Source organism: Protopterus annectens, chromosome 1.part2, assembly GCF_019279795.1.
Source record: "Protopterus annectens isolate FY-2018-M chromosome 1.part2, PAN1.0, whole genome shotgun sequence".
In the NCBI taxonomy this organism is placed as follows: Eukaryota; Metazoa; Chordata; order Ceratodontiformes; family Protopteridae; genus Protopterus; species Protopterus annectens.
In genome coordinates, this window is record NC_056727.1 from 652,292,692 (window position 1) to 652,319,268 (window position 26,577).

The following is a 26,577-nucleotide window of genomic DNA, read 5'->3' on the forward strand; positions in this document are numbered from 1 at the left end:
GCACATGTCCAAACCAACATAATCTTGCCTCTCTGGCTTTGTCTCCAAACTTTCCAACCTGGGCTGACCCTCTAATATACTTATTCCTAATCCTGTCCATCCACATCACACCCAGTGCAAAACTTAACATCTTCAACTCTGCTACGTCAAGCTCTGACTCCTGCCTTTTTGTCAATGTCACTGTCTCCAACCCATATAACATAGCTGGTTTCACTACCCTCTTGTAGACCTTCCCTTTCACTCTTAGTGGTACTCGTCTGTCACAAATCACTCCTGACACTCTTCTCCACCCACTCCATCCTGCCTGTACTCTCTTATTCACCTCTCTTCCACACTCACCATTACACTGAACTGTTGATCCCAAGTATTTAAACTCATCCACCTTCACCGCCTCGACTCCCTGCATCCTCACCATTCCTCTATCCTCCCTCTCACTCACACACATATATTCTGTCTTAGTCCTGCTGACCTTCATTCCTCTTCTCTCTAGAGCAAATCTCCACCTCTCCAAGGTCTCCTCCACCTGTTCCCTACTCTCACTACAGATCACAATGTCATCTGCAAACATCATAGTCCATGGGGAGTCCTGTCTGATCTTGTCTGTCAACCTGTCCTACTAACTTAATACAAACACACAAAACTATGTACATCTTCAAATAATGAAGTTTACCCCATAGGAATAATTGTCCTAGACTGACAGCTACACTCACAGGCTTGAACTGGCCTATAATAAAGGTTATCTATGCAAAGACTAAAAGTACAGCCTCTGGTTCTACTTACAATAAGTGCTGTCTGTTTTTTGCCTTATCTTTATTCTTCTCCAACATACAGAAAACGTGAATGCTTTCATTGGGCATTATCTTTTAGCCATCAAAAGAAAAAAAAATCTGTTTTTATTGCCCTCACCAGCTTGTCTACAGAGAAACACGAGAAACAGATACACAGTTGCCTTCAGCTGCAAGCTTCTCATGTTGCACTTTGACTATTTATTTGCTAAAGGAAAACTTTTCATTACATTTAATGTTATTTCATTTACTTGTTTCCATTTAAAACTTGCTGTTAGATAAAGCTAAGGGCCTTAATCCAGTCATTTACCTAAGAAAAACGTATCACTTTTACTTATATCATGCTCTTTTTCCAGGCTTTCTTCTCTTTTTAAACTGCAGTACCCACATTTCTTTAAACTGACAAGAAGAAAGAAGAAAAGAAGAAAAAAGGGTATCTGTTTACTTTAGTAACCCTATTGCCATAACAAAATAACTGAAAAGGCTTACTATATAACATTAAGTATATGTCATGTTTTAAAAAATACTGCTAAGAACAAAAACTATTTTACTTACAGTTACTTCTATCCTTCTTCTTCCCATCTCCTTAATGTTCTTAGAAAAATTAATGACATGAAGTAGGGCATATGCTATGGAGTCCCCTACACATTTAGCAAAGTCAAAAAAGTTCTATATTTCTGGGGGGGGGGGGTGGCCAAGATGTCAGAGAGATAACAGCACTTTTTTGATGCTCTGCTTAATAGAAATTTCTCTGACAGGAAATTTTCTTAATATTATTTTAAAAACATCTAAGTTTTCTTTCACCTATATATTTAGATACAGTGGATTATTTTTTTCTACAAATATTTCAATTTTGATGAATAGAAAGTGAATTACATCCTGACAGAATTACAGCAGCTGAATATAACAGACTCTCTCAGCCATGAGTCATTCAAAAGCCTCTCTCCAGGAAACTTCCATGAAGAAAGAATTACAAACAATAATATCTAGTATTCAAGATCTTTCCATGAAAATGGACAGTTTAGAAAAAATCATGGAAAACATGAAGAAAGAAAATATAAAGCAGACTGAAGAATTCAAGGAGATAATAACAAGACACACAGACCAGATAACAGAAAATGAAGAATCTCTTAATGAAATAGATGGAAGACAACATGAAAATGATAACCAGATTGACTTCTTACTAAAGCAAAACACCACACTTTCAGATAAAGTGGAGGACCTAGAATCAAGTTCACGAAGAAATAATATTAGAATATAAGGCATACCTGAAAAAATGGAAGGAAATAACACAATACAGTTCTTGAATGACTGGTTGCCTAAGACACTAAACCTACCTGAATCTCTCTCTTTTAGGATAGCGAGAGCTCACAGGTCATTGTCAAATATGTCTGTGTCAAAAAATCCAAATGCTTCAAGATCCATTACTGTAAAATTTTTATCATCTCAAGACAAGGACTTAATCCTGAGAACAGCGTGGGCAGGTAATCCTATACAAATTAATGGTCGAAACATAAGATTTGACAATGACTATACCTCTGCTATAATAACTAAAAGAAAAGCCTGCATTCCTCTCATTAAAAATCTGAAGAAAGCTGAAATTAAAGCACAAATCACTTTTCCTGCCAGAATTAAAATAAATCTATCTGAAGGAATAAAAATATTTAATAATCTTGATGACGCCTCTGAATATGTGAAAAAGAATAAGATTTGGAAAATACTGAAGATATGGACATCTCATTACCTAGTTTAAAAAGACAGGCAACAAATGGAAAAATGTTATTGATTGATAAAACAAGCAAGAAGCTTAAGGGTAAATAATACAAATGAAGCTCATCCACAATCCCTTCAAATCCCAAAATTTTCGTGCTATAAATCACCTACTTCTGGGAAAAACATACATGTTAAGGTAAAAATCATTTAATATTTATTAAGTATGCTTATTTATTTATTTATTTTTTATTTATTTGCTATTTAAAAGCCTTTAACACAAATACACTAGAATGTTAAACATAGATGTTAAAATTCTAAATCTTCCCTTGACAGAGTGTATTATTAGTTGACAACTACATAGGGGTAATATAGCAATACCATAGAAATATTGGTTAAAACAAGAACCCCCTTAATACCGGATACTGTATGTGTATTAGATTCTGATGATATAGATCGCTCAGATAAGTGAAATGAAAGCTCCCCATCTCAGTGCAATTAAATGAAAGTGTAGCCCCTTTTTTTGCATCAGTGGGCTTTCTCTCCTGTTAAATGTCATGTTATGCTTGGGTCCTTTTAGATCTAACGGATATAACTTAATGTGACTTGCTCTAAATAGTTTAAAAGGTATTGGAAATTGTTCTTTATCATAATAGAGAAGATCGTTTTCTTTCTAAGAATCCATCATGACATGTAAAAATACATTCTCATATACTTGAGAGGTTTGTGTCTTTACTAAATGTGATTTGTGGATTCATCTGCTGACGGAGAGGGAAAAGGAGAGGTATTTTCTGATGAAAGCTGGTGGAGTGTGTGTTGCAGGGACAGGAGGGTTTGTGTGCTTGATATCGTATACATTGGTTAGTAAAATTGATAGTTACAGAGAATTTTATATCTATATAAAACGGGGCAAAGTTTTTTTTTTTTTTTTTTATTGTACTTCATATACATGCTTTTTGAGTAACATATTGTTTTTCTTTTCTCTCACAAAATGCACATCACGAGTATCTCGTGAACAGTTATCATAGCTTGATGCAGATTCCCTAGTGCGAGCTTCTAACCGCCAAAATTCAAATGTTAAAGGAGAAGGAAAGAAAAAAATAAAGAAGGCTGTTGCCTCAAGACTTCTTGGAGAGATCTTCTTTGTAATACAAGAGACTTATGCATGTACTCTCTCGAAGTCTCTTTTGTCATATGAACTTTGGTTACGTATTCACGTTACCAGAAATCTTCACATGAAAAAAAGAAAAAGAAAACGGAACAACTGAATGCTTTATCGCATACGAAGAGTGATAAAGATAAATATATAAAAAACATAGACATATATAAAGGTCCTTTTTACTAAACTAATGTTGATGCCTATATTGTTCCCTTCATAATAAGTTTTCTGATGACATGTTTTACAAAGTAGTTTACACTTGATCATTAGTTGGCAGCTGTAGCTAACAGATACAGTGAAAACATAGACTAGGTCATCTGATCCCTTTTGGTTAGCAGAGCAGAAAGCGGCATATGCAGTGGTTATAAAGTCACTAAAATGCATTATCTATTGGGGGTTAATGTGTTCTTATTATTTTTAAAGTAGATTTTGGGGCAGCTATGTATTTTCTGTGCTTTCATCTTGATATCTTCGTCCTCAATCTTATTGATTATATGAGTTGTTGGTTGATGGCAATACTGCTGGAATGGGGAGGCCAAAGCTGAAGACAGACCATTACAATAAATAAAAATTCTGTTATAAAAGGGTGAAATAATATATTGGGGCAGGCAAAATTCTGGATCCAAAGAAAAGGAGACAGTTCTGCTTAGAGAACGATCTTAGTTGTTACTGAAGTGATGCTTTTGCCTCACTAGTCAGTGATAGTAGTAGAAGACTGTTAGGGGGGTGGTGCAGAGTGGGGATGGCTACTCTTGACTTATAGTTACTACTTTCATCAGGACATGAGGACAGTTTTTATTTCCAAAGGTAGCCTTTACTTTTAACTGCTTTTCTAATTAATAGTTTGCATTATGTTGGATTTATAGTGAATGGTGAAATTGGGTTCTACTTAATCCACCTCCAGCTACATAAGTGCATACTACAATCTGACATTTTCACTAATATTCATAAAATACTAAATGTTTTACTGTCTGTAGACTACATTTTCTAGCAAAAGATATATTGCATGTTAACCACTGCCACTCTAACTGAAAAAAATATTGGTAAAATTTGTTAATGTATTTTGTTAAAAAGGACAACTTAAGGGAACACATTATTACTATAACCTCTAAAACTGAAATGTCTTTGAAGGTTAAAAGCTGTGACTTCATTATATGATATTTTTATCAAAATCAAGCTACACTACATAGTTTCTTTAGACTCACATCTTTGGAAAGAAAAGCTAATGTCTTTGATGATTACACAGATCTATATACCTGCATAGATATTTGTGCAACTAAAATATTATCTTCTCATGTAAAAAATTCTCATTAGTACCTCTTTATTTTAAATATCTTTAATACCTTAAGAAATTATTTAAGGTTAATCAGATATGTTTTTTTTTTAAATAAGCCTATATGCTATATATTAATATCCTGATTCTATAGTAAATATTAACACTGTTGTGATTTCACAGATAAGTTCATACTGGAATGTTTTGTTACATGATAAATTTTCTTATTTTTATACATAAACTTCTTTACTGAATTCCTGGTTAAGTAGGTTTTGTTCTAATCTAGTATACTAAATTAAGATCTGTATTAGTATAGAATAGACATAAATGAATATGATATACTATGTCATGATACAAGTTTAATGACACTGTTCTTAAAAATTTTGAAAATTACATTATTTATGGTAATAGATGTTTTTCCACAATATCTCCTACATAGTAATACCTATACATCCTGGAGAATTAACTGGTTGTAGTTTGTTGATTCAATAAAATATTAGGTAGTAGCATTAGCGAACGATAGTCTTGAGCACTAAGGATGATAGAGGGTGGTATTGATGACTTCTTCATCAATCCAGGAACTAGATGTTCCATGGTTAGTTTTGTATATAGTTATATTTTCATCTTCTCTGAACATTACTTGTTAATTAAGTCCAAAATAGTATTTATCCATCAAAAGCTTAAAGTAATCAATGTCTGGGTTTAAGTGTCTGTCTCTGAATACAAATGGTCTTAATAACCCTACTAAAGCAGGAAGGTTACTCAAATACCTAGCATCAAATAAAGCTGACATTATATTTTTGCAAGAAACGCACATTATTCAGAAAGATCTAGAAAAAAATGTTTTTAAGGGTTATAGTATTCTAGCTGAATCTCATTTCTAAACAAAGAGAAGAGGAACCATGATTTTGTGGAAAAATACATTACCACTGCCTAAAATAATTAACAGTTTCACTGATAAAAATGGTATGCTGTGTCTAGTAGTATTGGAATTGAATAAGAAATATTTTACTTTAGCAAATATGTACTGGCTACCTGATATTGGTGCTAAATCTGCAAACAAATATTTGGAAATAATAACAGCAAATTCTAAAGGATATATCATTTTGGCAGGTGATTTTAATTGTATTCTATCATCTAAAGATACCACTAATGTCAGCAATATTAAGATACCTGCATCAGCCAAAAAATTGATAGATTTTGTCTCATTTCATAACCTAAAAGACATATACATGATCAAAGAGCAGAGGTCTCTCGATTTTACTCACTTTTCTTATAGATATGGTACACAGACGACTATTGATAAAGTGTTTATATCTGACAGCCTATTATCTAAGACTCAAGATGTAGTGATTACATCATGCCCTCTGTCAGACCACAATGCCACACTATTTAAAATTAAAATGAAACCAAATAATCTTATTCATTGGCAGAGACTACCAGCCTATATTATTAAGATAAAAGGATTCAAAGAATGGTTTATAAAGGAAGTAAACTATTACATTGAACTTAATAATAATAATAACACAAATATAGTGTTTATTTGGGACTCTTTAAAATCTTATATATATGGGAAAATAAAAATCTGGTATTTACATAAAAGGAAAGAATGGGACAAAGAATTATTAAATCTACAATTGAAAATTGACACTTTAAAAAAGAACTTACACCCCAAAGAATTGGGCTCGAATCTGGAATTAAAACAACTAAATCTCGAATATTTAGAAATTCTTAGTCATAAAGTAGCAATTAATTTAGAGAGGTTAAAATTACAATCTTAATCATCTAATCCAAAACATATGCATAGATTAGCAGCCAAAACAAAAAGTTTTCACAAGAGTAAACACATAATTGAAATATTAGACACATCTAAACACAATTCAAAACCTTCTTCAGATCTAAAAGATATTTTAGAGATTTTTTGTTCATATCATGAAACAATGAATAAAGCAAACTTAAACTTTACTAATAATAGTTCAAAAATAGAATTTCTAAAAAAACAATATAAATAATACAGTTTCTAAAGAACAAAATAATAGATTACTTAAATCAATATCATTAATAGAAGTTAAAGAAAGAATACAAAATCTTAAAAATAATAAAGCCCCTGGTCTTGATGGCATAATAGGTGAATTATATAAAATTTTCCCTGATTCCGCTTTGAAGATATCAATGAAAGCACTTGAGGAATTTCGAATAAGTGACAAACTTTGTCCTTCTTGGAAATATTCGCTAATTTCTCCCATTCTAAAACAAGATAAGGACTCCAAATTTGTTTCATCATATCATCCTATTTCCCTATTAAATATAGATTATAAAATATTTATGTCTATTTTAGCAAACAGATTAAATCAAATGATGCCGACTTTAATAAACAATGATCAAACAGGTTTTATACTGAACAGAAAAGTTCAGGATAATACTATTAGACTTTTAACTTTAATAGATTTTGCAAATAAAAAAAAAAAAGAATTATCACTCATCAGTCTAGATCTAGATAAGGTATTTGATTCTATTAACTGGACATACTTATTTATGGTATTAAAAGAATATAATTTCTCCTCGGAAATCTTAAACTTGTTAAAAAAATTATATGAAGGTTCTATAGCGTATATTAAAAATCGATGCTTTTTTATCTGGCCCACTTCCCACTTCAAATTCTAAAAGGCACTAAACAAGGTTGCCCTCTATCCCACTACTATTTGCATTAGCAATAGAACCATTTGCTAATTTTATAAGAAACAATATAAACATAAAAAGTTTTGATGTTAATGAGAACTATTCTTCTAAAATTTTACTCTTTGCAGATTATATCTTATTAACTATTGGAAATATTGATTCATCTATTGACCACATTATCAGATCATTAAAACTCTTTGAGGAAATCTCAAACCTTAGATTTAACCAAAACAAAACAGAAACTATTCTCATCAATAAAAAAATTAATAACACTCTATCTAATTACAATAACTTTAACTGGACCAATGATAAATTGAAATATCTAGGGGTTCATATTCTGTCTAAATGGAAAGACACTATAAATATAAATTATAAAATTTTATTAAATAAAATCACAGAATACATTAATAGATGGAAGAAAATGTTCTTTACTATAGAAGAAAGATTATCTCTGATAAAAATGATTCTATTACCAAAAAATCTTTTTTTATCTTCAAACACTATTGGCTCCAACTTCTAGAAAACAACTTAAACACATAAACACTATATTAATTAAATTCCTATGGTATCCTCAAAAACCAAGGATTAAATATGATTGGCACTATAAAAACTGGATTGAAGTAGGGATTGTTTTTCCAAATTTTGAGCTTTATGCTGATGCTATTATTCTTAATATAACAAGTCTGTGGTTAAGTCCAAAATACCATTCAAATTGGAAAAATTTACACAAAACAATACTATTAACTAAATTTGACAAGTTTTTCAAAAACATATATTGTTCTGAAAATATTAAGCTGTTTATAGTTATTAAAGAATTCTTCTTCAACAATGAGCAGGAAAAATCACATCTTATTCCTACAATTAAATATATCTTACAAAATTTTAAAAAAGTAATGAATAAGAATCTTTTGAACAACAATTTGTCCATTCTAATGTTTCCAATAATCTTAACCAAGGGATGCTTTGATTCCTTTAACATGATGAAAATAAAAACTATGGAAGAAAATGGGTTATTATTCTGGCATCAGTTTTTAGGAACTAATAATATTCATGATACTATCTACCTTTTAGCCAGGTATAATATCTACCAAAATAACTGGTTAAATATTCAAATCTTCAGAGAGTTTATTTTAACGGAATTTAAAAGACATCATTTTCCTGCTATAACAGACCTCCCCAAAAAATTATCCATTCTCTTTGACTTCACCAATATAGGCTATAATAATGGTATCTCATTGTCAAGATTTTACAACATTCTTAGATCAGATCAAATAATATTAGATGACAATTTATGGAAATATATCAACAATTTCAATAACTCCCAAATACATATAAATGATAAAACTTTAATTCTCAGATCTGTTTACCATGCTTCTTCTTCCACATATTGGAAAAATTTTACATGGAAATTCATTCATAGAAGTTTTATTACACCAAAAAAAGCCTCTAAAATAAGCAAGAAAGATTTTAATAGATGTTGGAGATGCGAGGAGCTAATAGATGCCGACTGGGCATATATGTTTTTAGAATGCAGAACAATAACCACATTTCGGATGGAGTTTAAAAATTTTATTAAAGCTTTGTGGTTGGACAGATGTGAGATCTCTGATTCTATGATACTTTTTAATGCACCAATGCCAAGGTATGTCCCACTGAATCAAATGAACCTCCTTTGGACTCTACTTGCTATAGCAAGAAAAACTATTACTAGAAATTGGAAATGTAAAAATAACCTCTCATTCAAGGAATTTATATCTTTTACTAAGATTATTTGTAGTAGGGAATTACAAACAGCTATGTTACACTCCTCAAACATGACTCATAAACAAATTGCCTGGATAAAGCTTAAAAAACTATTAGATAAAATGTAATTTTATTGAAGATTTGGTATCTATTTTGGACCTTGTATATAGTTTTTGTTAAAATTTGATATTACGTTGTTTTTTATTTTTAAAAATTGTATTTATACTATTGAAAACCAATAAAAAAGATATGAAGGAAAAAAAAAGTTCTATATTTCCAGACTTTCTTGTTCTAACACTTTTCACAAATATGATTGATGCTTTGTAATCCCACATTTATTCATTAATGTACAAGTTGCTGGTTTTCCTCCTATTGATCTGTATTTTCCAACTCCAGTCTCTGGTTCATTTCTAACATACTTCTGGTGTCTCTAGTCAACTATTGCACTTTTTTCTGCCTCTCAAGCATTTTCCTTTAGAACATTTGAAAAGGTTTCACTGGCATAGTCTCTCTATGAGCTTTATCAGAAGAAGAGTAAGAAGCAGAATCCCCTTCTGATTGATAACTCTCCGTCTGTTTGATAATTCACTTTATGTTGGACAAACATTTGTATTTCATCTTCAGCATGTTCTGCATCACAAAATAACTTTGACCCTCCAGGAAAATATTCTGAAAATAGCTGTATACAGCAGCTTAAAACTCAAACCTGCTTTTCAACATTCCGTCTCTCTCTCTCTCTCTCTCTCTCTCTGCTTTTCTCAGTTAGGGGTTGCCACAGTGGATCACCTTGTCCACTCACGAGTGGCTGTGTCCCCCACTCCCCCCCAACTATATATACTAACTCCAGGGTCCCACTACAATGGGGAAAAGGACATATTTCTTTTACTTGCCTTACAGTGCTCTAGACACTGCCAGTACTAATTGTCAGTCAAAAGAACTGTCAGTCAAATGAAGTGTCAGTGAGTTGAAGTTTCAGTCATTTGGTCCAACTAAAATGATTGTCAGTCAAATGAGCTTTCAGTCAAATATATATATATATATATATATATATATATATATATATATATATATACACATATATAGATCCACTTTGAATCATCGAATGTTCAGAACATTGACGTTCTAATCATCGAAGGTTCAAAATGAACCACACAAAAACAAAAAACGTGCAAAAACTATTTTATGCAGGGGGGCTTTGCCCACCTGCACCCCCCATATGGGGGGATGTGCCCCCCCACCCCCTACTTTAATATTCCAACTCTGAGATCGCACTACAGTGGGGTAAGGGAAATCTCCCATTTACCGCTATATGCGGTAGCGCTAAACGGGAGATTTTCCGTACCCTACCTGCAATGCCAACACTCAGATGGTGCACACACACACAGACACACACACACACACACACACACACACACACACACACACACACACACACATACACTCCATGCAGGGCACCTTGCTGCCCTGCATACACACCCAAATTTCTACGATTTTACTTACCTGGCACTTCCACTTTAAACCTTCGATGTTCTGAACATCGATGTTCTGGTCTCGATGATCAGAATTTTGATGTTCTGAACATTCGATGATTCAAAGTGGAACTATATATATATATATATATATATATATATATATATATATACACATATATATATATATATATACATACACATCTTTGTCTTTCTATACAGAAAAAAAGATACAGGGAATACATAAGACTTATTTTTTTTCAACTACAGCTTTTATTACATTTCTCTTCTATTTAAAGGGAGTACATAAGATTTCTGTACTTGTGAACATTTAATTTATCCAGTCTCTCTCTGATTTTGCCAATTTCTGTTTTCATTAAAGCATATAGGTTTTTTTGAGGGGGTGACTGTTGAATCGGATAATCAGATATAAAGAGACACTGTGAATTGAGATCCTAGATGAAGCAAGAGCCAGGTAAATAAAACTTACATCAGATTAGCAAGCTGACTTCATTATATGACAAAGAACATAAAACTGCTCAGGAAACATGAAGCTAAAGTTCATACATTCTGTACCCCAACAGAGAGGTATGCAAAACCATACATATTTATATTTTGCAATATAATATTTATACTTTACAATATGTGCATTTTAGTCATAGCAATAAGACAAACTAAAATGTTTGGCAACCATACCAAGACATGGCAACTGCAATCCAAAATATTTGTTTATTACATAAAAATCAATATTCCCTGCTGGGATCCAAAAATGGAATAACATGCAACTACCCAGAGAGTTAATCATTCTAAAAAGCAATGCTGCTGCCAAAGGGCTCCGGAACACCAGTAGAGTGGTACAATATAGCCATTTACCAAACAACTTGGCTTCAGATAGCCTCCTGTCTTTGAAGTCACATACCAATCTCTTCAACAGCTTGTTAAGATGGTTTGTAAGAAATTCCTGAACAGCTTAAGCTTTATGTATGTTAAAACACTTTGGCTTCTGACAAAAGATGTTCTTCTTCCACTCAATGATGTGTCACTATAGCCTTTTATGTGTCTACTGAAAGATGACAAACTGTAAATCCACAGGATGAAAACAAAAAATGTGGCCACCCACAAAGTGCATGAACTTTCAAAATTCTGAAATAATGATTCAGTGCCACAGAATACTGATACATTACTGTAACAAAGTCACACATTTAGTGAGAAACTTATATAAGCTAGAATATTGCTCATCTCTTTTAATACCTGCCATGTGGATAGCAAAAACTGGTTGTAAGATAACAGGCAGGCTTAATAAACTATGAAGGTCTGTTTGTAACGACTGGCATTCAAAGCGTCTGTCTGAAATTATGTTACAATCACCGTACTGTAGAAACAACACAGCCACTACTTTTAAACAAAGCAAGACTTTTTGTTTGTTTTTGTACCCAGTTGAATCAGTTCTCCCTAGTCTGCTTTGTTGACCCCTAGTTTGCCCCAGACGTCCACCTTATTTAACTAATAATGTATCATTAACCTCCCAGAAGGTCATCATTTCTACAGTTTGTTCTTCTATTATCTTTTCTGGTAGCTTGCGCTGCACACACACAGCTTTCTCACTGAGGCAATGCTGCAACACATCCCCCTAACAATTTTCCCACCTTCATTCTATAGTCTTCTGTTTTTCTTCATTTAAAGAGAAATTAACTGAGTGAGATGCTTGGTTTTGTATTATGTCTTCTCCCAGTGTTCATTTTTCTTAGGCTCCCCATGTTAAGATGTATTGATCATTGTTGAAAGGGCTTACTTATGTAGCCTGCCCATTCTTTTTAGCCACTCTCCTAACAAACTACTTTGGCAACGTACCTCTTCTGAGTTGCAGTAATCAGAAATGGGCACAAATCAATGTTTGCATGATGGAAACACTGTTTCCCTCTTCCTACTAGAAGTACTTCTTGTATGGAACCCAAACTCCCAAATGCTCTGTATTCTTCTAGTGCTGATTTTAGCTAATCAGACACATGAATCCCAAGTTCCAGTTCTGCCTAATTACTGTCAGTAGTCTTCTTCAACCCTGTAGGCAATTCCTGGGTTCCAAAGCTGTAACTGCTTGACTCTGTAAACGTGGCAATAAATCCCTGCCGCAACATTCCAGTCCATTCTTGTCCAATACCAAGTTATTCATGCATCTGTTTAATCATTGTCTATGACTTTGTCACATGGTTTATATGTACTTTATCTATCTATCTACATTCATTTACCTGGTAGGTGAACTAGTCCTTCACCACACTGCATGCCCAAAATTCATAAAGAATTGTACTTGTATATAAATATTAAAGGAAACAAAACTACTACATGAGCTTGCATATCATCTGCTCAGATCTCACAGGTCACTGCCAGCTGACTGTTCAAACAAATGTACTACAAGCCAAATGGGTAATAGTAAAAGAGTTTTTTTGGCACTGGAGCAGACCCCATGCACCCTTTCATGTAGGGGAATCTGCCTCTACACTCTCTGTGAATGTGCGTGTGTGTGTGTGTGTGTGTGTGTGTGTGTGTGTGTGTGTGTGTGTGTGTGTGTGTGTGTGTGTATGCACATGTGTACACACACACACACACACATATATATATATAGTTATGTTTGTGTGTGTATGTGTGTGTGTGTGTGTGTGTGTGTGTGTGTGTGTGTGTGTGTGTGTGTGTGTGTGTGTTTGTGCATGTGTGTGTATATATATATATATATATATATATATATATATATATATATATACACACACACACACACACACACACACACACACACACACGCGCACATACATCTCTCTCACATTTTTAAAATGACGTAATGTGGTGGATCTCACCCGAATAAAACTGATGTAAACAGTATGGATAAAGACTATATGGAGAAATGTTCCTTAAATCAGCCAATACCTTTTTCATATTAGGCGAAGAGGATTACTGCTTGGTTGTGTTAATAAGACCACTTACATAATTAAATGACATATACAAGTGAGAAACATAACAAATGACCTCCCATTTGGGAGGAAAGTTGCCTGGAGCACTGGATTTTGTTACACGCTGCTAGAATAAACATTTGATGTGCTCATGAAAGGAAGACTTGGACATTTTCCAAGACGCCTAAGAAGTGAAATGCTACTGGTGAGCAATGGAATCCAATGGAGAAGGGCTGCTGGACTTTCAGGGACTTCAATTAGAAAGACACCGTTAAACAAGTACATCCTTTTTTGGCCTTCATTTTCATTTGGAATAAAGGCTGTGAACTTTTTTATAAGTTGGTGGACTTTAGTGCTTTTATATAACAGAGTGATGGACTGTAGCAAGCATTTTTGTCAGACTTTTTATGCCAAATATCCTGAGCTTTTCACATTTCATTGTCTGTACAAAGTCATTGCATTTGAATAAATTCTCTCCATCTGGTGATACAGCATTTCTTTGGAGTGTGCTGTGAGTAAAGCTACTTTATGCCATTTTATGATGTGTGCTGTGAGCATCTGCAGGGAGTACATGTGTATTGCACCTGCCTTTCCACCAAGATAAAGGCTGTTAAGCAACTGCAATAAGCCACTGCTGCTGCAGCAGAGTTTGGCATCAATTGCCATAGCCTTGGCAAGGCCGAAGACAGTTCCATCATTTAAGCAATTGACCAGGGAGGAGGATGCCCAACATCCTTTGAGCAGTATGCCAGCCAGGAAAGTTGGGAATGAAGAGGCTGGTCAAGAATCCTTCCAGCTCAGCTTGCCAGGGACCTTCTAAAAGCCATTATGGTCACGGAAGAGACTGAATGTCAGAACTATGACAAAGTGAAAAAGACCTTGGTAGCCAGACCAGGTGTTACTTCCGAGACACAAGCTCAGAAGTATCACAGCTGGGCATTTTCTCCTAACAAATCAGTAAGGTTTCATCTATGTGGTTTTATTAGATCCTAAGGCTCAATAAAATAAAAGTAAACTAACATAATAAGAACAACAAATGCCAACTGAAGCTGACTGCATGTTAAACTAGGAACTAATAAAAAACAAAAAAACAGACTGAAATGTGCTTGTTACATCATTATATTCTATATTTATTAAGAAATGAGTGCTTTCTTCTCTAATAAGCTTGAGAATTATGTACCAAAACAGACATTAAAAGAAGGATAACAGATATGTTGAGTTCACTTTTTCATTTTTTACAATTATTTATAATACATTTTGCAAAGAACACAGCTAGACTCCAGTGCACATTTAATTCTTTGCTGTTGGCTGTTTTTAATAAAACAGTTGAATATTTTAGTTTTATACTTGAGTAGCCTATACATTTTGCATGTGGAAATATACTATACAGACCTGCTCTCACTCTAGGATTCGGGCTCCTGTACACAGGTATGATAAACAATCTCAGTAGTTTTCCCCTTCTGACCAGATTCTTTGTACTGTGGTGGGGAAATCAAGCCTACCTTTCCAAGGCCAGGGTTGTCTTTCACTTTGCCAACTGCCCTCAGCAAACATGGTGGTGCAGGAGGAGGTGATATTTGAAGGGTTCTGCTGAAGTTGGTGGGGAACAGTGGAGGATCCAAAGCATATGACGGAGAAGAACGATGCTTCTTCTTTTTGGAAGACAAGTTCAGCTTCTGAGCAGCTCTAAGGTGAGAAAAAGAAAATGAATATAACATTTTGTTTAATTATGGCAGATCTGTAGTAACTAGCTGTAAGCATATTTGTAACAACCCAGAAAACGTGCTTTCTTATTAATTTGAATTCTGGTGCATCACAGGAGAAACTCAACTAAACCCTGTCCAACCACCTAGCAAAAATCTGACAGACCTTATATTCAACAGCTCAAGTGACTGATGATTCATTTTACATGGATTACCATTTTGACAACCTGCTACAGACACAATAGACTAGAATCATAACGGTTATTACAAAGTGTAATATGTGTACACTTAGTGTAACTTATCTGAGTGAATAAACAGCACAAACATTGTGTTAGGGCTGTTTTTGAATTCAAAAGGTGTACACAAAGTATACATATAGTGAACATTTTGTGGTAACCTTTATGAATCCACCCACCCAAATGTATGTTCACCAACTGAGGGTGCATGACATAAATGCAGCATCAGTATCACCATTCCATAATGAACAATCACACAAATGGCCATTGTACAACTTAGCCATCTTCTTTAACAGCAAATGAAACTCAGTTTGTGGTTGCATTCTGATGGAAGGTCAACTAGTTTGCAGATGCAGATAACATTAAATAATGGATGGAAGCAGTTTAAAATTACAGCCAATATTTTTTGGTCAATAGCTGGATAATTTCCGCTAGTCAGATGCACTTTGCTTGAGGTGTGAACACAGCAGTACCACTTGAACTCTGATGTCACTGTGATTATTAACTGAGTATTTTCTTGTTATTTTATTATTTATTATTAAATATATTTAAACCTTTCATTGTGGCTAATCTGTCTAGAGATATTTAAGTTTTGAAAGTACTTGCATATTTATTTGGTGAGACTGTGTGGGCTACTCCTAATAGCCTTGGTCTTCTCCAAACTACCATTTGCATTAATATTAATATTACACAGTAAGATTGGACACCCTTTGTTTAGGGCCTTAAAGTAGCTGATACGGATTTAGCTGGTGGCAGTGATAACTACCTTATAGTCTTGGCATAAGGGGGCATAGCTAGTAAACCTCTACCAGCCTTTCCCAGGTGTGTGTGTAAATCAAACCTCAAAAAGTGTGTGTATGTCACCTAATGGGGCAGGGACATGAAGCAGTGGTTGGACAGAGAGTGTGCTGGGAGGTTTTGGCTTGGCCACTCAGCTGAGATCTCAACTCTATAGCTGTGCCAGTGGGGAGTCTTATTAGGGATCTGGAGAAAGAGGGAGAAACCAGGACTTGACTCACTGTGGTCTCTGTGTGCTCTTAAGGGAAACTGCACTTGATGCAGAGAGCTGCATCTGGAAATACTGTGTGTGTGTACCTGTTATCCTCCCAGTATACATCCCCCACTGCTGCCAGTGGTGAAGATTGAGGCTACTTGATTACTGGTCCAGTGGTGGGTCATCACAAGGAGCAATATGCCTTCCTAGTTCATCTACATGCTTTCACACACACAAAAATAAGGACTGCCATCACTGGCCTGGTTTAGTAATACCACGCCCATCTCCCTCGGTCTTTGTGTCTTACATTGGATGCAAGCCTCCTCCTGTTTGCGATAGTCCTGCCTTGAATCTCTTTCCTCCTCTTCCTGGCTCTGTCAGCTCCTGAGGCATTGTGCAAACTCCTGTTGTCTGAGTCACAGTCAGAGCTTTATCTGTCTATGCCATGGAACCAAAGTGAAGTAACTTATTTGCAAATGTTTATACAATACTGCCATAAAGATGGATACCTAAGAAAAACACATGCAGGAGCACTACAAAAAGGTTGAAAGATATAAATCTGAAGCATGTAGATAATCAAAATCAAAGATTTTAATACATACCCCCAACCGGCTCCCACAATACAAGCTCACACTACAAGAAGTAGGTAGAGAAGTTCAACATTTCTGCTCCTGCTTGAAAAATTTCTAGAGATGACACACTAAACTAATTACTTTTATATATTACAGAAGACAAGTTTACAGCATCTAAAAAGCAAGAACAGCACCACATAAAAAAATGTATGTGACAGAAACCAAAATAGCTACCTGAACTGATGGCAAGTATAAGCTATGAAATAAATAAATTTAAAGCTGCCAAGCTAAAGGTAGATGAGTCAGTAAAGATGTACTTAAACAGGCTAAGATCATTAGCTAGAAGATTAGCTTACTGATTATTACGTAAGAAATCCAAATCCAGAAAACTAACTCTAATAACAATGGAAGGTTCAGAAGAAAAGCACTGGCTGAGCCAGAAATTACCCTACACAAGCTGGTAAGACTTTAATAGATCACTGAGGACATCAGAACTCTAAACAATGAAAATAAAAGGATGAAAAGAAAACTAAGCAAACAGATAACTACAATAGTGAAGAGAAACAAACTTGAAGAAAAACAGGGTAAAGTAAAATAAGCAAATTCAAAAAGTAAAATGTATATATAAGCTCAACAGACAGTAAAAACGGTTACAAAAAAGTTTGGATACCATGGTGGACAGCATTCACATAAAGAACAATGTCCAGCACTAGATAAAATATGTGAGAAATAGAGTAAGAAAATCAGTTTTGCAAAGGTACAGATGGACATGATAAATGGCATGCCATAATTAAAATATTGTATATCAGAGGGACAGATAGCCAATGAGGAAGAATGTGAGAGACTATGATAAAAAAGGTTACATTTGGAACTTGTAACAAAGCTGTGAAGAAGAAGAGCAGCACAGCAAGAAAAATGACACAAAAATCTATAATATAAATAGGAATGGCAGTGTGAGATAGAATTCTAAACAATGACAGAAGGATAGGAGATAAAATGTTAATGTACACAGGGCTTCACATAATGGAATGTACACAGGGCCTCACATAATGTTAGAGGAAGATTGTTAATAGGTTGAAATCAGAATCAACACTGAAGAAATTAGAAATCTGAATTTGTATTTACAAATCAATGAACTATATATTTAAGAAGACTGTTGATATCAGAAGTAAGGATAAAACAAAATCCCATTGCAACATTTTACATTCCAAAAGTTCTAAGGTCCTTTTCAATATTTTATAAAGCAGAAAAACTAGCTTACCATGTTATGCCACAGAAATATATCTTGGTTTGCTAGTATGAACATAGCACAGTAAACAGGTTAAAGATCATTTTAAAAGGCCCCAAACAGAATGCAGTAGTTGCATTCCTCTTCTACTTTTTTGTAGTGTCCCTTCAAAGTGAGTTAACATTCTGATCATATTTTCCCATAAAATACTGACTTTTATGGGAAAATAAGATTTGAAGAATACACACTTTCACAGATGATAGCCACACACACTTTCTCAGTTGACCGTCACAACAATCCTAGTTGGTGGATGTGGAGAGAATGAAAAGATGATGATATTCTGTGGTCTGAATAATGTCTGCCCTAAATAAGCAACAAAAAAAGTAAATAAAAACAAAATAAAGTTTGCAAATGTCAATCCTATAGCAGATTTTCTGGCACCCGTCCTCTTCACCCTTTTTCAGTAAGATAAAACTGGCCATAACAGCTGCTTTAGGTATTCTGTTGCAGCATCTTAAGTCCTTTTTTTGTCCAACCTGTTAATTAGACTAAGTAAATATGATGCCCTCTGAATTACTTAACCAGTTTGCTAGATATGATGATGCTGGTAGCAGAGGACATACATTTTGCATCCAGCAATCACAGTAAAAAAGCTTTTATTTTAATTTTTAGTATAAATATTAAAAATAAATTATTATACTTAACTTCTAAAGTATGTGGCTATAAAAAGCAGCTTCCTTTGGGGAAGCCATGTTTAAAAACATAACTGCACAAGGTAGACCTTTGAACAAGATCTTTAGCATACAAATGTAAGAACTCCCAAAGGAACCATAGAATGGTCTAAGTTCAGATTTTCATGGGCCTGTATCAAACAAAGAATATACCCTAGTCGCAGAACATAAGTTCCCCATCCTTAAATGTAGTGACAGCAGCTCCTGATATCTACAACACCTGTCATATCACAAACAGCAAGAAATGATTGTAGTACATCCTTTAATGTATATGAGATCAATTAATTCTGTCAGGGCCAAGTTATCACCCGAAGAAAACAAAGCCAATTGTGGGCATAAACCAGGAACATTTCATATAAAACTTCTACCAAGGTAATAATCATTGCCAAGACAATTCACACCCATTGAAATCAACATCTAAACAGTATGATACTGTCATACAGCAGTAGTTCAGCACATCCACTTGGTGCAAGTACTCCAGCAGGCTTGCTGTTTGAGTATACCTCCAGGGAAAAAAATACCTCATATGACTGAACCCAGAATGCCAACAGATGATGATGCCAGGAGAAAAGACTACAAAAAGTGCAATAAATTAAAAAAAAAAAAAAAGCACACTTCTTTGTTCAAATTAGGGTCCTTCTGCATAAAAGACAGAAGAGGCTGATGACCACAGAGACTAACAGAAGACATTCCATTATACAGCAATGTTCATATTTAAAACCTTTGACGGACAGGGGTACTAATGAAAAAATAAAACTTTGACTAAGAATATAGCAGTTTACCTGTAAATGCAATATGTTCATAGGTAAACATTAGGCAACCTACCCTTGTGAGTCATTTTAAGTCTAGCCTATTTCACCTCAAAGGTGAGAATCAAACCTTGTACCTTGTGCCTTTAAGGTAAGCACCTTAACTATTATACCAACTCCACAAAGCTTATAACATTTATGGTTCACTTGACAGGCAGATAACAATACCCCAAAATTTCAGGACGGCTCCATATAAACATCATACCTGAATATCTATTTTTGCATAGTCATCTTGAGATAGTAACAACACTGTTCCCTTTTATGTAATTTCAGAAATAATAAAAAATGCATTTTTCTGGGAAAAAACACTTTTTCTCTAAGTTAAATGTTTACTCCTGCACAAGTCTGATACATACGTGCACATGCATTTGACAATTTATAGTGATCACATTCAAAACTATAATAATCTAAAATAATTCTGTAATTATATCACATAATCTACTTGGCCAAAAATGCATAAATGTAAAACAAAGTTGTGAGTTAACACAGTCAGCCGATTCAATGAATGCTGCTGTCTTATTAAGCTGGCTAGGTTAAGGTTTAAATTTCGTGTCCCTTAAAAAATATGAAAGGTAATTTCATAAAATATAGCATCATATACTCTAGAAATGGCTCAAAAATGCCCCATAAAATATGTGTTGCAATATTTTTTAAAAAGCTTTGCAAATGAGAATGATCTGGCTGTGTAAGCATGTGTTCATATCAGTCACCATTTGAAATGTTGAGACCCTGCAGAGTGAGTTTTCTGGTGGATGGTTTATTGCAGGTCAGGATAATATCAAGGACAGATGAGGAGAGGGTTACCTGCCTGGCAACAAACGGAAGTGGATAAACCAAGCCATCAGGTTGAGAGTGGATAGATACAGTGTATCAGCCCTTGCAGGTGAGATATGAGGTCCTGACGAGTGTCTAGGATCCAAGGAGGTTGTAACAGATGAGGTCGGAGGAAGGGAAACCAGACTTGATGAGGCCAGAATGGGGCAATGAGGATCACTTTGCTTCTCAGTCGAATAGCTTTCCTTAAAAAAAGCAGAATCAGAGGTATCGGTGGATAAGCATAAAAGAGACCCGTGGGCCAATCGTGAATCAGTGTATCTCTTGGTGACTCCCTGTGAGGGGAAAAGAGGGCGAAGTTGCTGCTGCATTTTGTGTTTCAGGGGGAGGCAAAAAAATTGCAGCATGGCTGGCCCCAATGGCTGAAGATTTCTGCTGTCATGCTCGGACTGAGAGACCTGTCCGCAATCATGTTGGAGCTCCCCAGGATATGCATTGCGATCAGAAAGTGGTTGGAAGCTATCACCCAATGCCAGATTCTCATGGCTTCGTGACATAGGGGGTAGAATTTGGTGCCTCCCTGTTTGTTTATGTACCAGACAATGGACATGTTGTCCGACTGAATAGCAATCATTCCTGATTGAAGGAGTGGGTGGAATGCTTGCAACGCCAATAGCACCGCTCTTAACTCCAGGACATTGATATGCAAGTTGACCTCTCTGCTGGACCACGTGCCCTGGACTGACTTTCCCTGGAAGTGGCCCCCCCATCAGGGAAGTGTCCGTGGTCACCGTGGCGCTGGGTTGGGGAGTCTGGAAGGGGCGACACCAAAGAATTTCATCTGTACTCATCCACCAGAGGAGATCTTGTTTGCAGGTGTTGGTGATGAGAATCTGTGAGCTCAGGGGATGAAGACTGGATACCCACTGGGACAGAAGGAGACATTGTAGCAGTCTTGTGTGTAATCTGGCTAGGGGAACAATTGGGATGACTGCTGCCATAGACCCCAGAGCCTGAAGAACTTCCCTTGCAGACACCTTTCTTTGACAGAGTATCACTTGAACTTGTGCCCTTAATCTCTGAAGCCTGTGAGGGGGAAGAGAGACCAGACTTGATTGAGTGTTGAATATTGCCCCTATAAATTCCACTTGTTGTGAGGGCTGAAGGTTGGATTTTTTCCAGTGGATGGTGATGCCCAGTGACTGCGTTAGTACTAGAGTGTAGCAGAGGGCCCTGACCCGAAGGTTGTGGGGGCAGAGAGGAGCCAGTCATCTAAATACGGAAACACCTGGAATCCCTGAAGTCTCAAATGAGCTGTAACCACTGCTAGGCATTTGGAGAACACTCTGGGGGCCGTCGAGAGACAGAATGGCAGGGATCTGAATTGGTAGTGATTGGCTCCCAGCCAGAAGCAAAGGAGACTCCTGGAGCGCTTGTCCATTTTGATGTGGTAATATGCATCCCAGAGGTCTAACAAGCACATCCACACACCCTCCTGCAGAAAGGGGAGGATAGATTGAATCGTGACCATGCGGAACTTGGTTTGAACCACTGATTTGTTTAGCTGACTGAGATCCAAAATGGGCCTCTAGTCCCCGGTCTTCTTTGGCACTAAAAAAAAATCTTGAGTAAAACCCTGATCCACACTGGTCTGGGGAGACCTGTTGGATGACTCGTTTTTGAGATAGCTTTTGTATTTCGGAAGCTGCCTCCGCCCTTTGACTGGGTGGAACATCGGGAAGGGAATTTGGAGGCCTTGGATAAGAGATTAGGGGAATGTGATAGCCTCTGGAAATTATTCTCTGCACTCACTGATTGTTTGTAATAGAGAGCCAGGCAGATTGGTGTAGTGAGAGAAACACACCCCACCTGCTTCCAGAGGAAAGCAATTGGGCAGCGCTTCAGGAACACTGATACGGTCTTCCCAAGAAAAAATCTCTGGAGTCCTGATTTTGGGGACCCCCCTCTACCCCAAAAGGGGCATCTTCCATTATTGGAACCCCCTCTGCCTCTGTGGGAGTCCTCACCATGTGCATCACGGAAAGGACCTTGAGACTTTTTGTGCCACATCTTTCCACTCCTCTGGTTCCTGGAGAAGGAGCGCTGAGGTTTGGAAAAATGTAGACCCACGGCAGACAAGGTCTTCCCATCCTGCTCGCACCTGGCTAATGTATCCTTGACCTTAGCACCAAACAAAGCTGATGGTTCGATAGGGGCATTTAAAAAGGAAGATTTGAAGGAGTCTGCGAGGTCACAAATGTGCATCCAGGCATGGTGTCTCATAACTACGCCTGCACCTGCAGCTCTAGCTGCTCCTTCGGTTGCATGGGACAGCAAACTCATGGAGGAATTGGAGACTGACTCTAGGGTAGCAAGTTGGGAAGCAACTTTATCACATGCCCCATCCGAAACTTGACCCACAAGGGTTCCAGAGAGTTCGGTGATGAGATCTCTCTGGAGCCTCGTAAAATGTGCCAAAAAGTTCAGAGACCTGACAGCAAAGGTCACGGACGCAAAATCTTGCTTCCCTAACCTGTCCACCACCTGGGACTCTCTGTTGGGTGGGTGGACAGTAGGACTTTCCTCTGCAAGGTCCTTTTTCGTGGCTGCCGCCACCACTATAGTGTCTACTGGCAAACATCTAGATCAATGGGCTTGATTCTCTGGAGGGGAGAGTATCTTATCTGATCTCCTGGGGATAGCCTCAATGGTGTCGGAATTCTTCCATGCCCGCTGCACGATGAGCTTGACCAACTCATCGGCGGGGGGGGGGGGTCACCCAAGAAGTAGAGGGCCGAGAGCGGAAGGCGTGCAGGAATACAGATTCCTCTGAGGAAGGATTGGAGGGCTTCCAGTCACCCCTCTGCTTCAAGATTTCCAGGATGTCTCCAAATGAGACACTGTCAGGGGGTGACTGTGGGGATCCTTTCCCATTATCATAGTCCATATCTTCCATGAAGGACTCCTCTGGGGAGTCCATATGTTTCCTCTTACATGCCTGTTTCCGAGGGGGTTCTTCGGTGGAAGCATCCAAAGAAGCCTCAGAAAGGGAAATACCCTGAAAAGGGGTTTCTTGGGCCTTGTGCTCTCGGAGTCCTGGGGGGTGGCCTTTGATAGCTGCAGCTCAGTGGGAACAGGTGGAAGTCCGATGTAGGATGATTGCTGGAAGCAAGCACCCTCTCCATCACCTGGAAAGCAGGCCTGCCTGAAGAGGAATGGGAGCCCGGAACCGAAGAAGACAATTTCGGAACCGGAGTCACACCCTGCTCCATGCAGTCCACTCCCAGGGACGGAGCCTCAAGCAAAACCGGGGCAGGAGTCACCCTCGGAGATTAAGATGGAACTGGCAACACAACCAGAACCATGGCCAGAACTGAGGGTTCCACCCCTCAAGCATAAGATTGAGGAAGGGTGAGTTCTGACAGAACCGACACCCAAAGGAGCCTCAGAGCCTCAGACACAGTGATTGTCAGTGCCGAGGTAAGGGGTCCTCTTACAGATGTTGGAAATATGAGGGATCCAAGGGAGGAGAATACTTAGGGGTTGCCAGGATAATGGACCCAAAGCCCAGAGTGGGATGGGCTCCAGGAAAATTTGTAATTCCCCTGGCGGTCAGCAGCTGATCAAATAGGCGCACCACATCCAATTCTGAAAGGCTCCTGGTGGACCTTAGTGATGCCCCTGAGGGGGAATCAGGCCAGTCCAAAAAGTTTGGAAACTGGCAGCAGGGGAATAATTGGAGCCAAGAACGGGCTCAGTGCCGAGGTCACAGCTGGGGTGGAGGTCAATAGTGGCTCCGAAGCTGTTGTTGGAACCAACGTTGCAGTGGAGATGGGGACGTCGGTGCCAAGGTACAGACAAGCAAACTGGTTTGAACCAAAGTTGTAGTGGGCGCCGTAATCATCAGAGCTGGGACAGTTGCCAATGAGGCGACCTCAGTAAGAAGCACTGGAGCCATACTCGGAGCCGAGGTGGTCGGAACCGAGAAGACAATACAATGCTCAGTAGAAGTCTTGTGGGCCTTGTGCTTATGACTTTTGCCCCTATCACCGGCCGGTGAAGAGGGGTCTGAACGAAGATGTTTCTTGTCCACAGAACGAGGGGGATGAGTCCTCTGACACAGAAATAGCCTCCAAAAAAGACGAAGGAAGCAGGCCCTTAAGAATCAACTGGTTTCGTCTTTCATTCAGCGTCTGCTGACTGAAGCTGGCACAAATATCACATGGAGGTTTCGCCAATAAATGCAGAACCCCCAAACAATACACACACTCTTCATGTAAATCACTATTTAGGAGTTTACTGCTACAAGAAAAGCAGTGTTTAAACCCCGTAGTCCCTTTCTTTTCCGACATAACAGAAAACCACACACACATGCTAAATTAAAAGAAAGTTGTAGACAGAGAAAGAGAGAATACCACAAGGGTAAAAAGGTCAATACCAACAATGGTACGAAAAGAAATACCTGTGGATAGAGCTGAGTGAGTAATTAGAGAAAAGATAACAAACTGACAGGAAAAAACTCACAAACACTTATAAAATTTTAAAAATATATATCACTTAGCTGGAGAGCTTGGTGAAACGCTGCTATATGGCTGCCCGGTAAACGAGATCTGAAGTAAATGAGTGAAGGGCATTGTGGGTAGCAGCTTAGCTCGAGAGTTTTTGGTGCACGCAAGCTTGGTATAAGGCCGACTTGGTTCCGAGGGCTCAGAACTGAACCCATCAGTGATGAACAGGAAGAATTATGAGTTTGATAATGTCACTGTCTATGATATAAATCAGGAAGTAGACACCAGGAAGTGAATTCTGCACAAGGTTACACCCAGGATTCATCTTTTACTGTGTCCAGAAATTCTCAGGCAATTTAATTTTGAAAAGAAATACTTCCAGTTTTTGAATATCTTTTTACAGAAATGCAGCTAGTTGTGCTTTGTATTTATGTGGCTCAGTCAATAAAGTAGAAATCTGCAGTTTGAAGCTGTCCTGGCTTAAATTTTTATTATAAGAAATGAAAAGAACACAGCCTGATTTTGTGGTGCCCAGTGCCCTCATATGATTCTATTTCAAGTGTCCTTACATGACAATAAATGCTATAAGGTCTATGAGTTTTTTGGTTTGTTTTAATTTCATTTGCTAAAAAAAAAAAAAAATAAAACAAAACAAAAAAAAAAAACAAGAAACAGACTCAATAGATGCATCATTAAAACACATGCGTGTTATCTTATCAGGGGTTCAGAAAGATACAATGCAGAGGTTTCACAGCCATTGTTATCAACAGTAGCCCCAGTCCTATACAGTTAATATTTACAGCCTTGTGTACCCATACTCACACTTACATGTCAGCAGTACTCCCAATCACATGTCAGCAGTGCTGACAGTCACATGCCAACAGTACTCACAGTCACATGCTAGCAGTGTTCACAGCCACATTCCAGAAGTACTCACAGTTACATGCCAACAGTGCTCACATACATATACCAGCATTACCGATGGTCCTGTGCTAGCAGTACTCACTAACTCTGCCAGCAATGATCACAGTTGCATACTAGCATTACACATAGTCCTGTGTTAATAGTACTCACTATCCCCTGAAAGCAGCACTCACAGTCACATGCCAGCATTACCAACTGTGCTGTGCTACCAGTACTCACTACTCCTTGACAACAGTACACACAGATGCAAGACAACAATACTGATAGTCTCAACCCTTAAGCATTTACAGTCCCATGTGGACAGCATTCATAATCTCATTGTGGCAGTACATGTACTCCCA

The 26,577-nt window shown here is 37.2% G+C and overlaps 1 protein-coding gene across 2 annotated transcripts in view; it reads right to left on the reverse strand.

Moving 5' to 3' along the window:
• The window catches only part of KIF26B (kinesin family member 26B), a 1,779,156-nt gene that overhangs the window by 638,996 nt on the left and 1,113,583 nt on the right, over window positions 1-26,577 (reverse strand). For both annotated transcript variants that reach the window (XM_044058109.1, XM_044058116.1), the window contains one exon: window positions 15,260-15,443. In XM_044058109.1, the coding sequence (XP_043914044.1) occupies window positions 15,260-15,443 (184 nt within the window). The remainder of the gene's footprint in view (window positions 1-15,259; window positions 15,444-26,577) is intronic.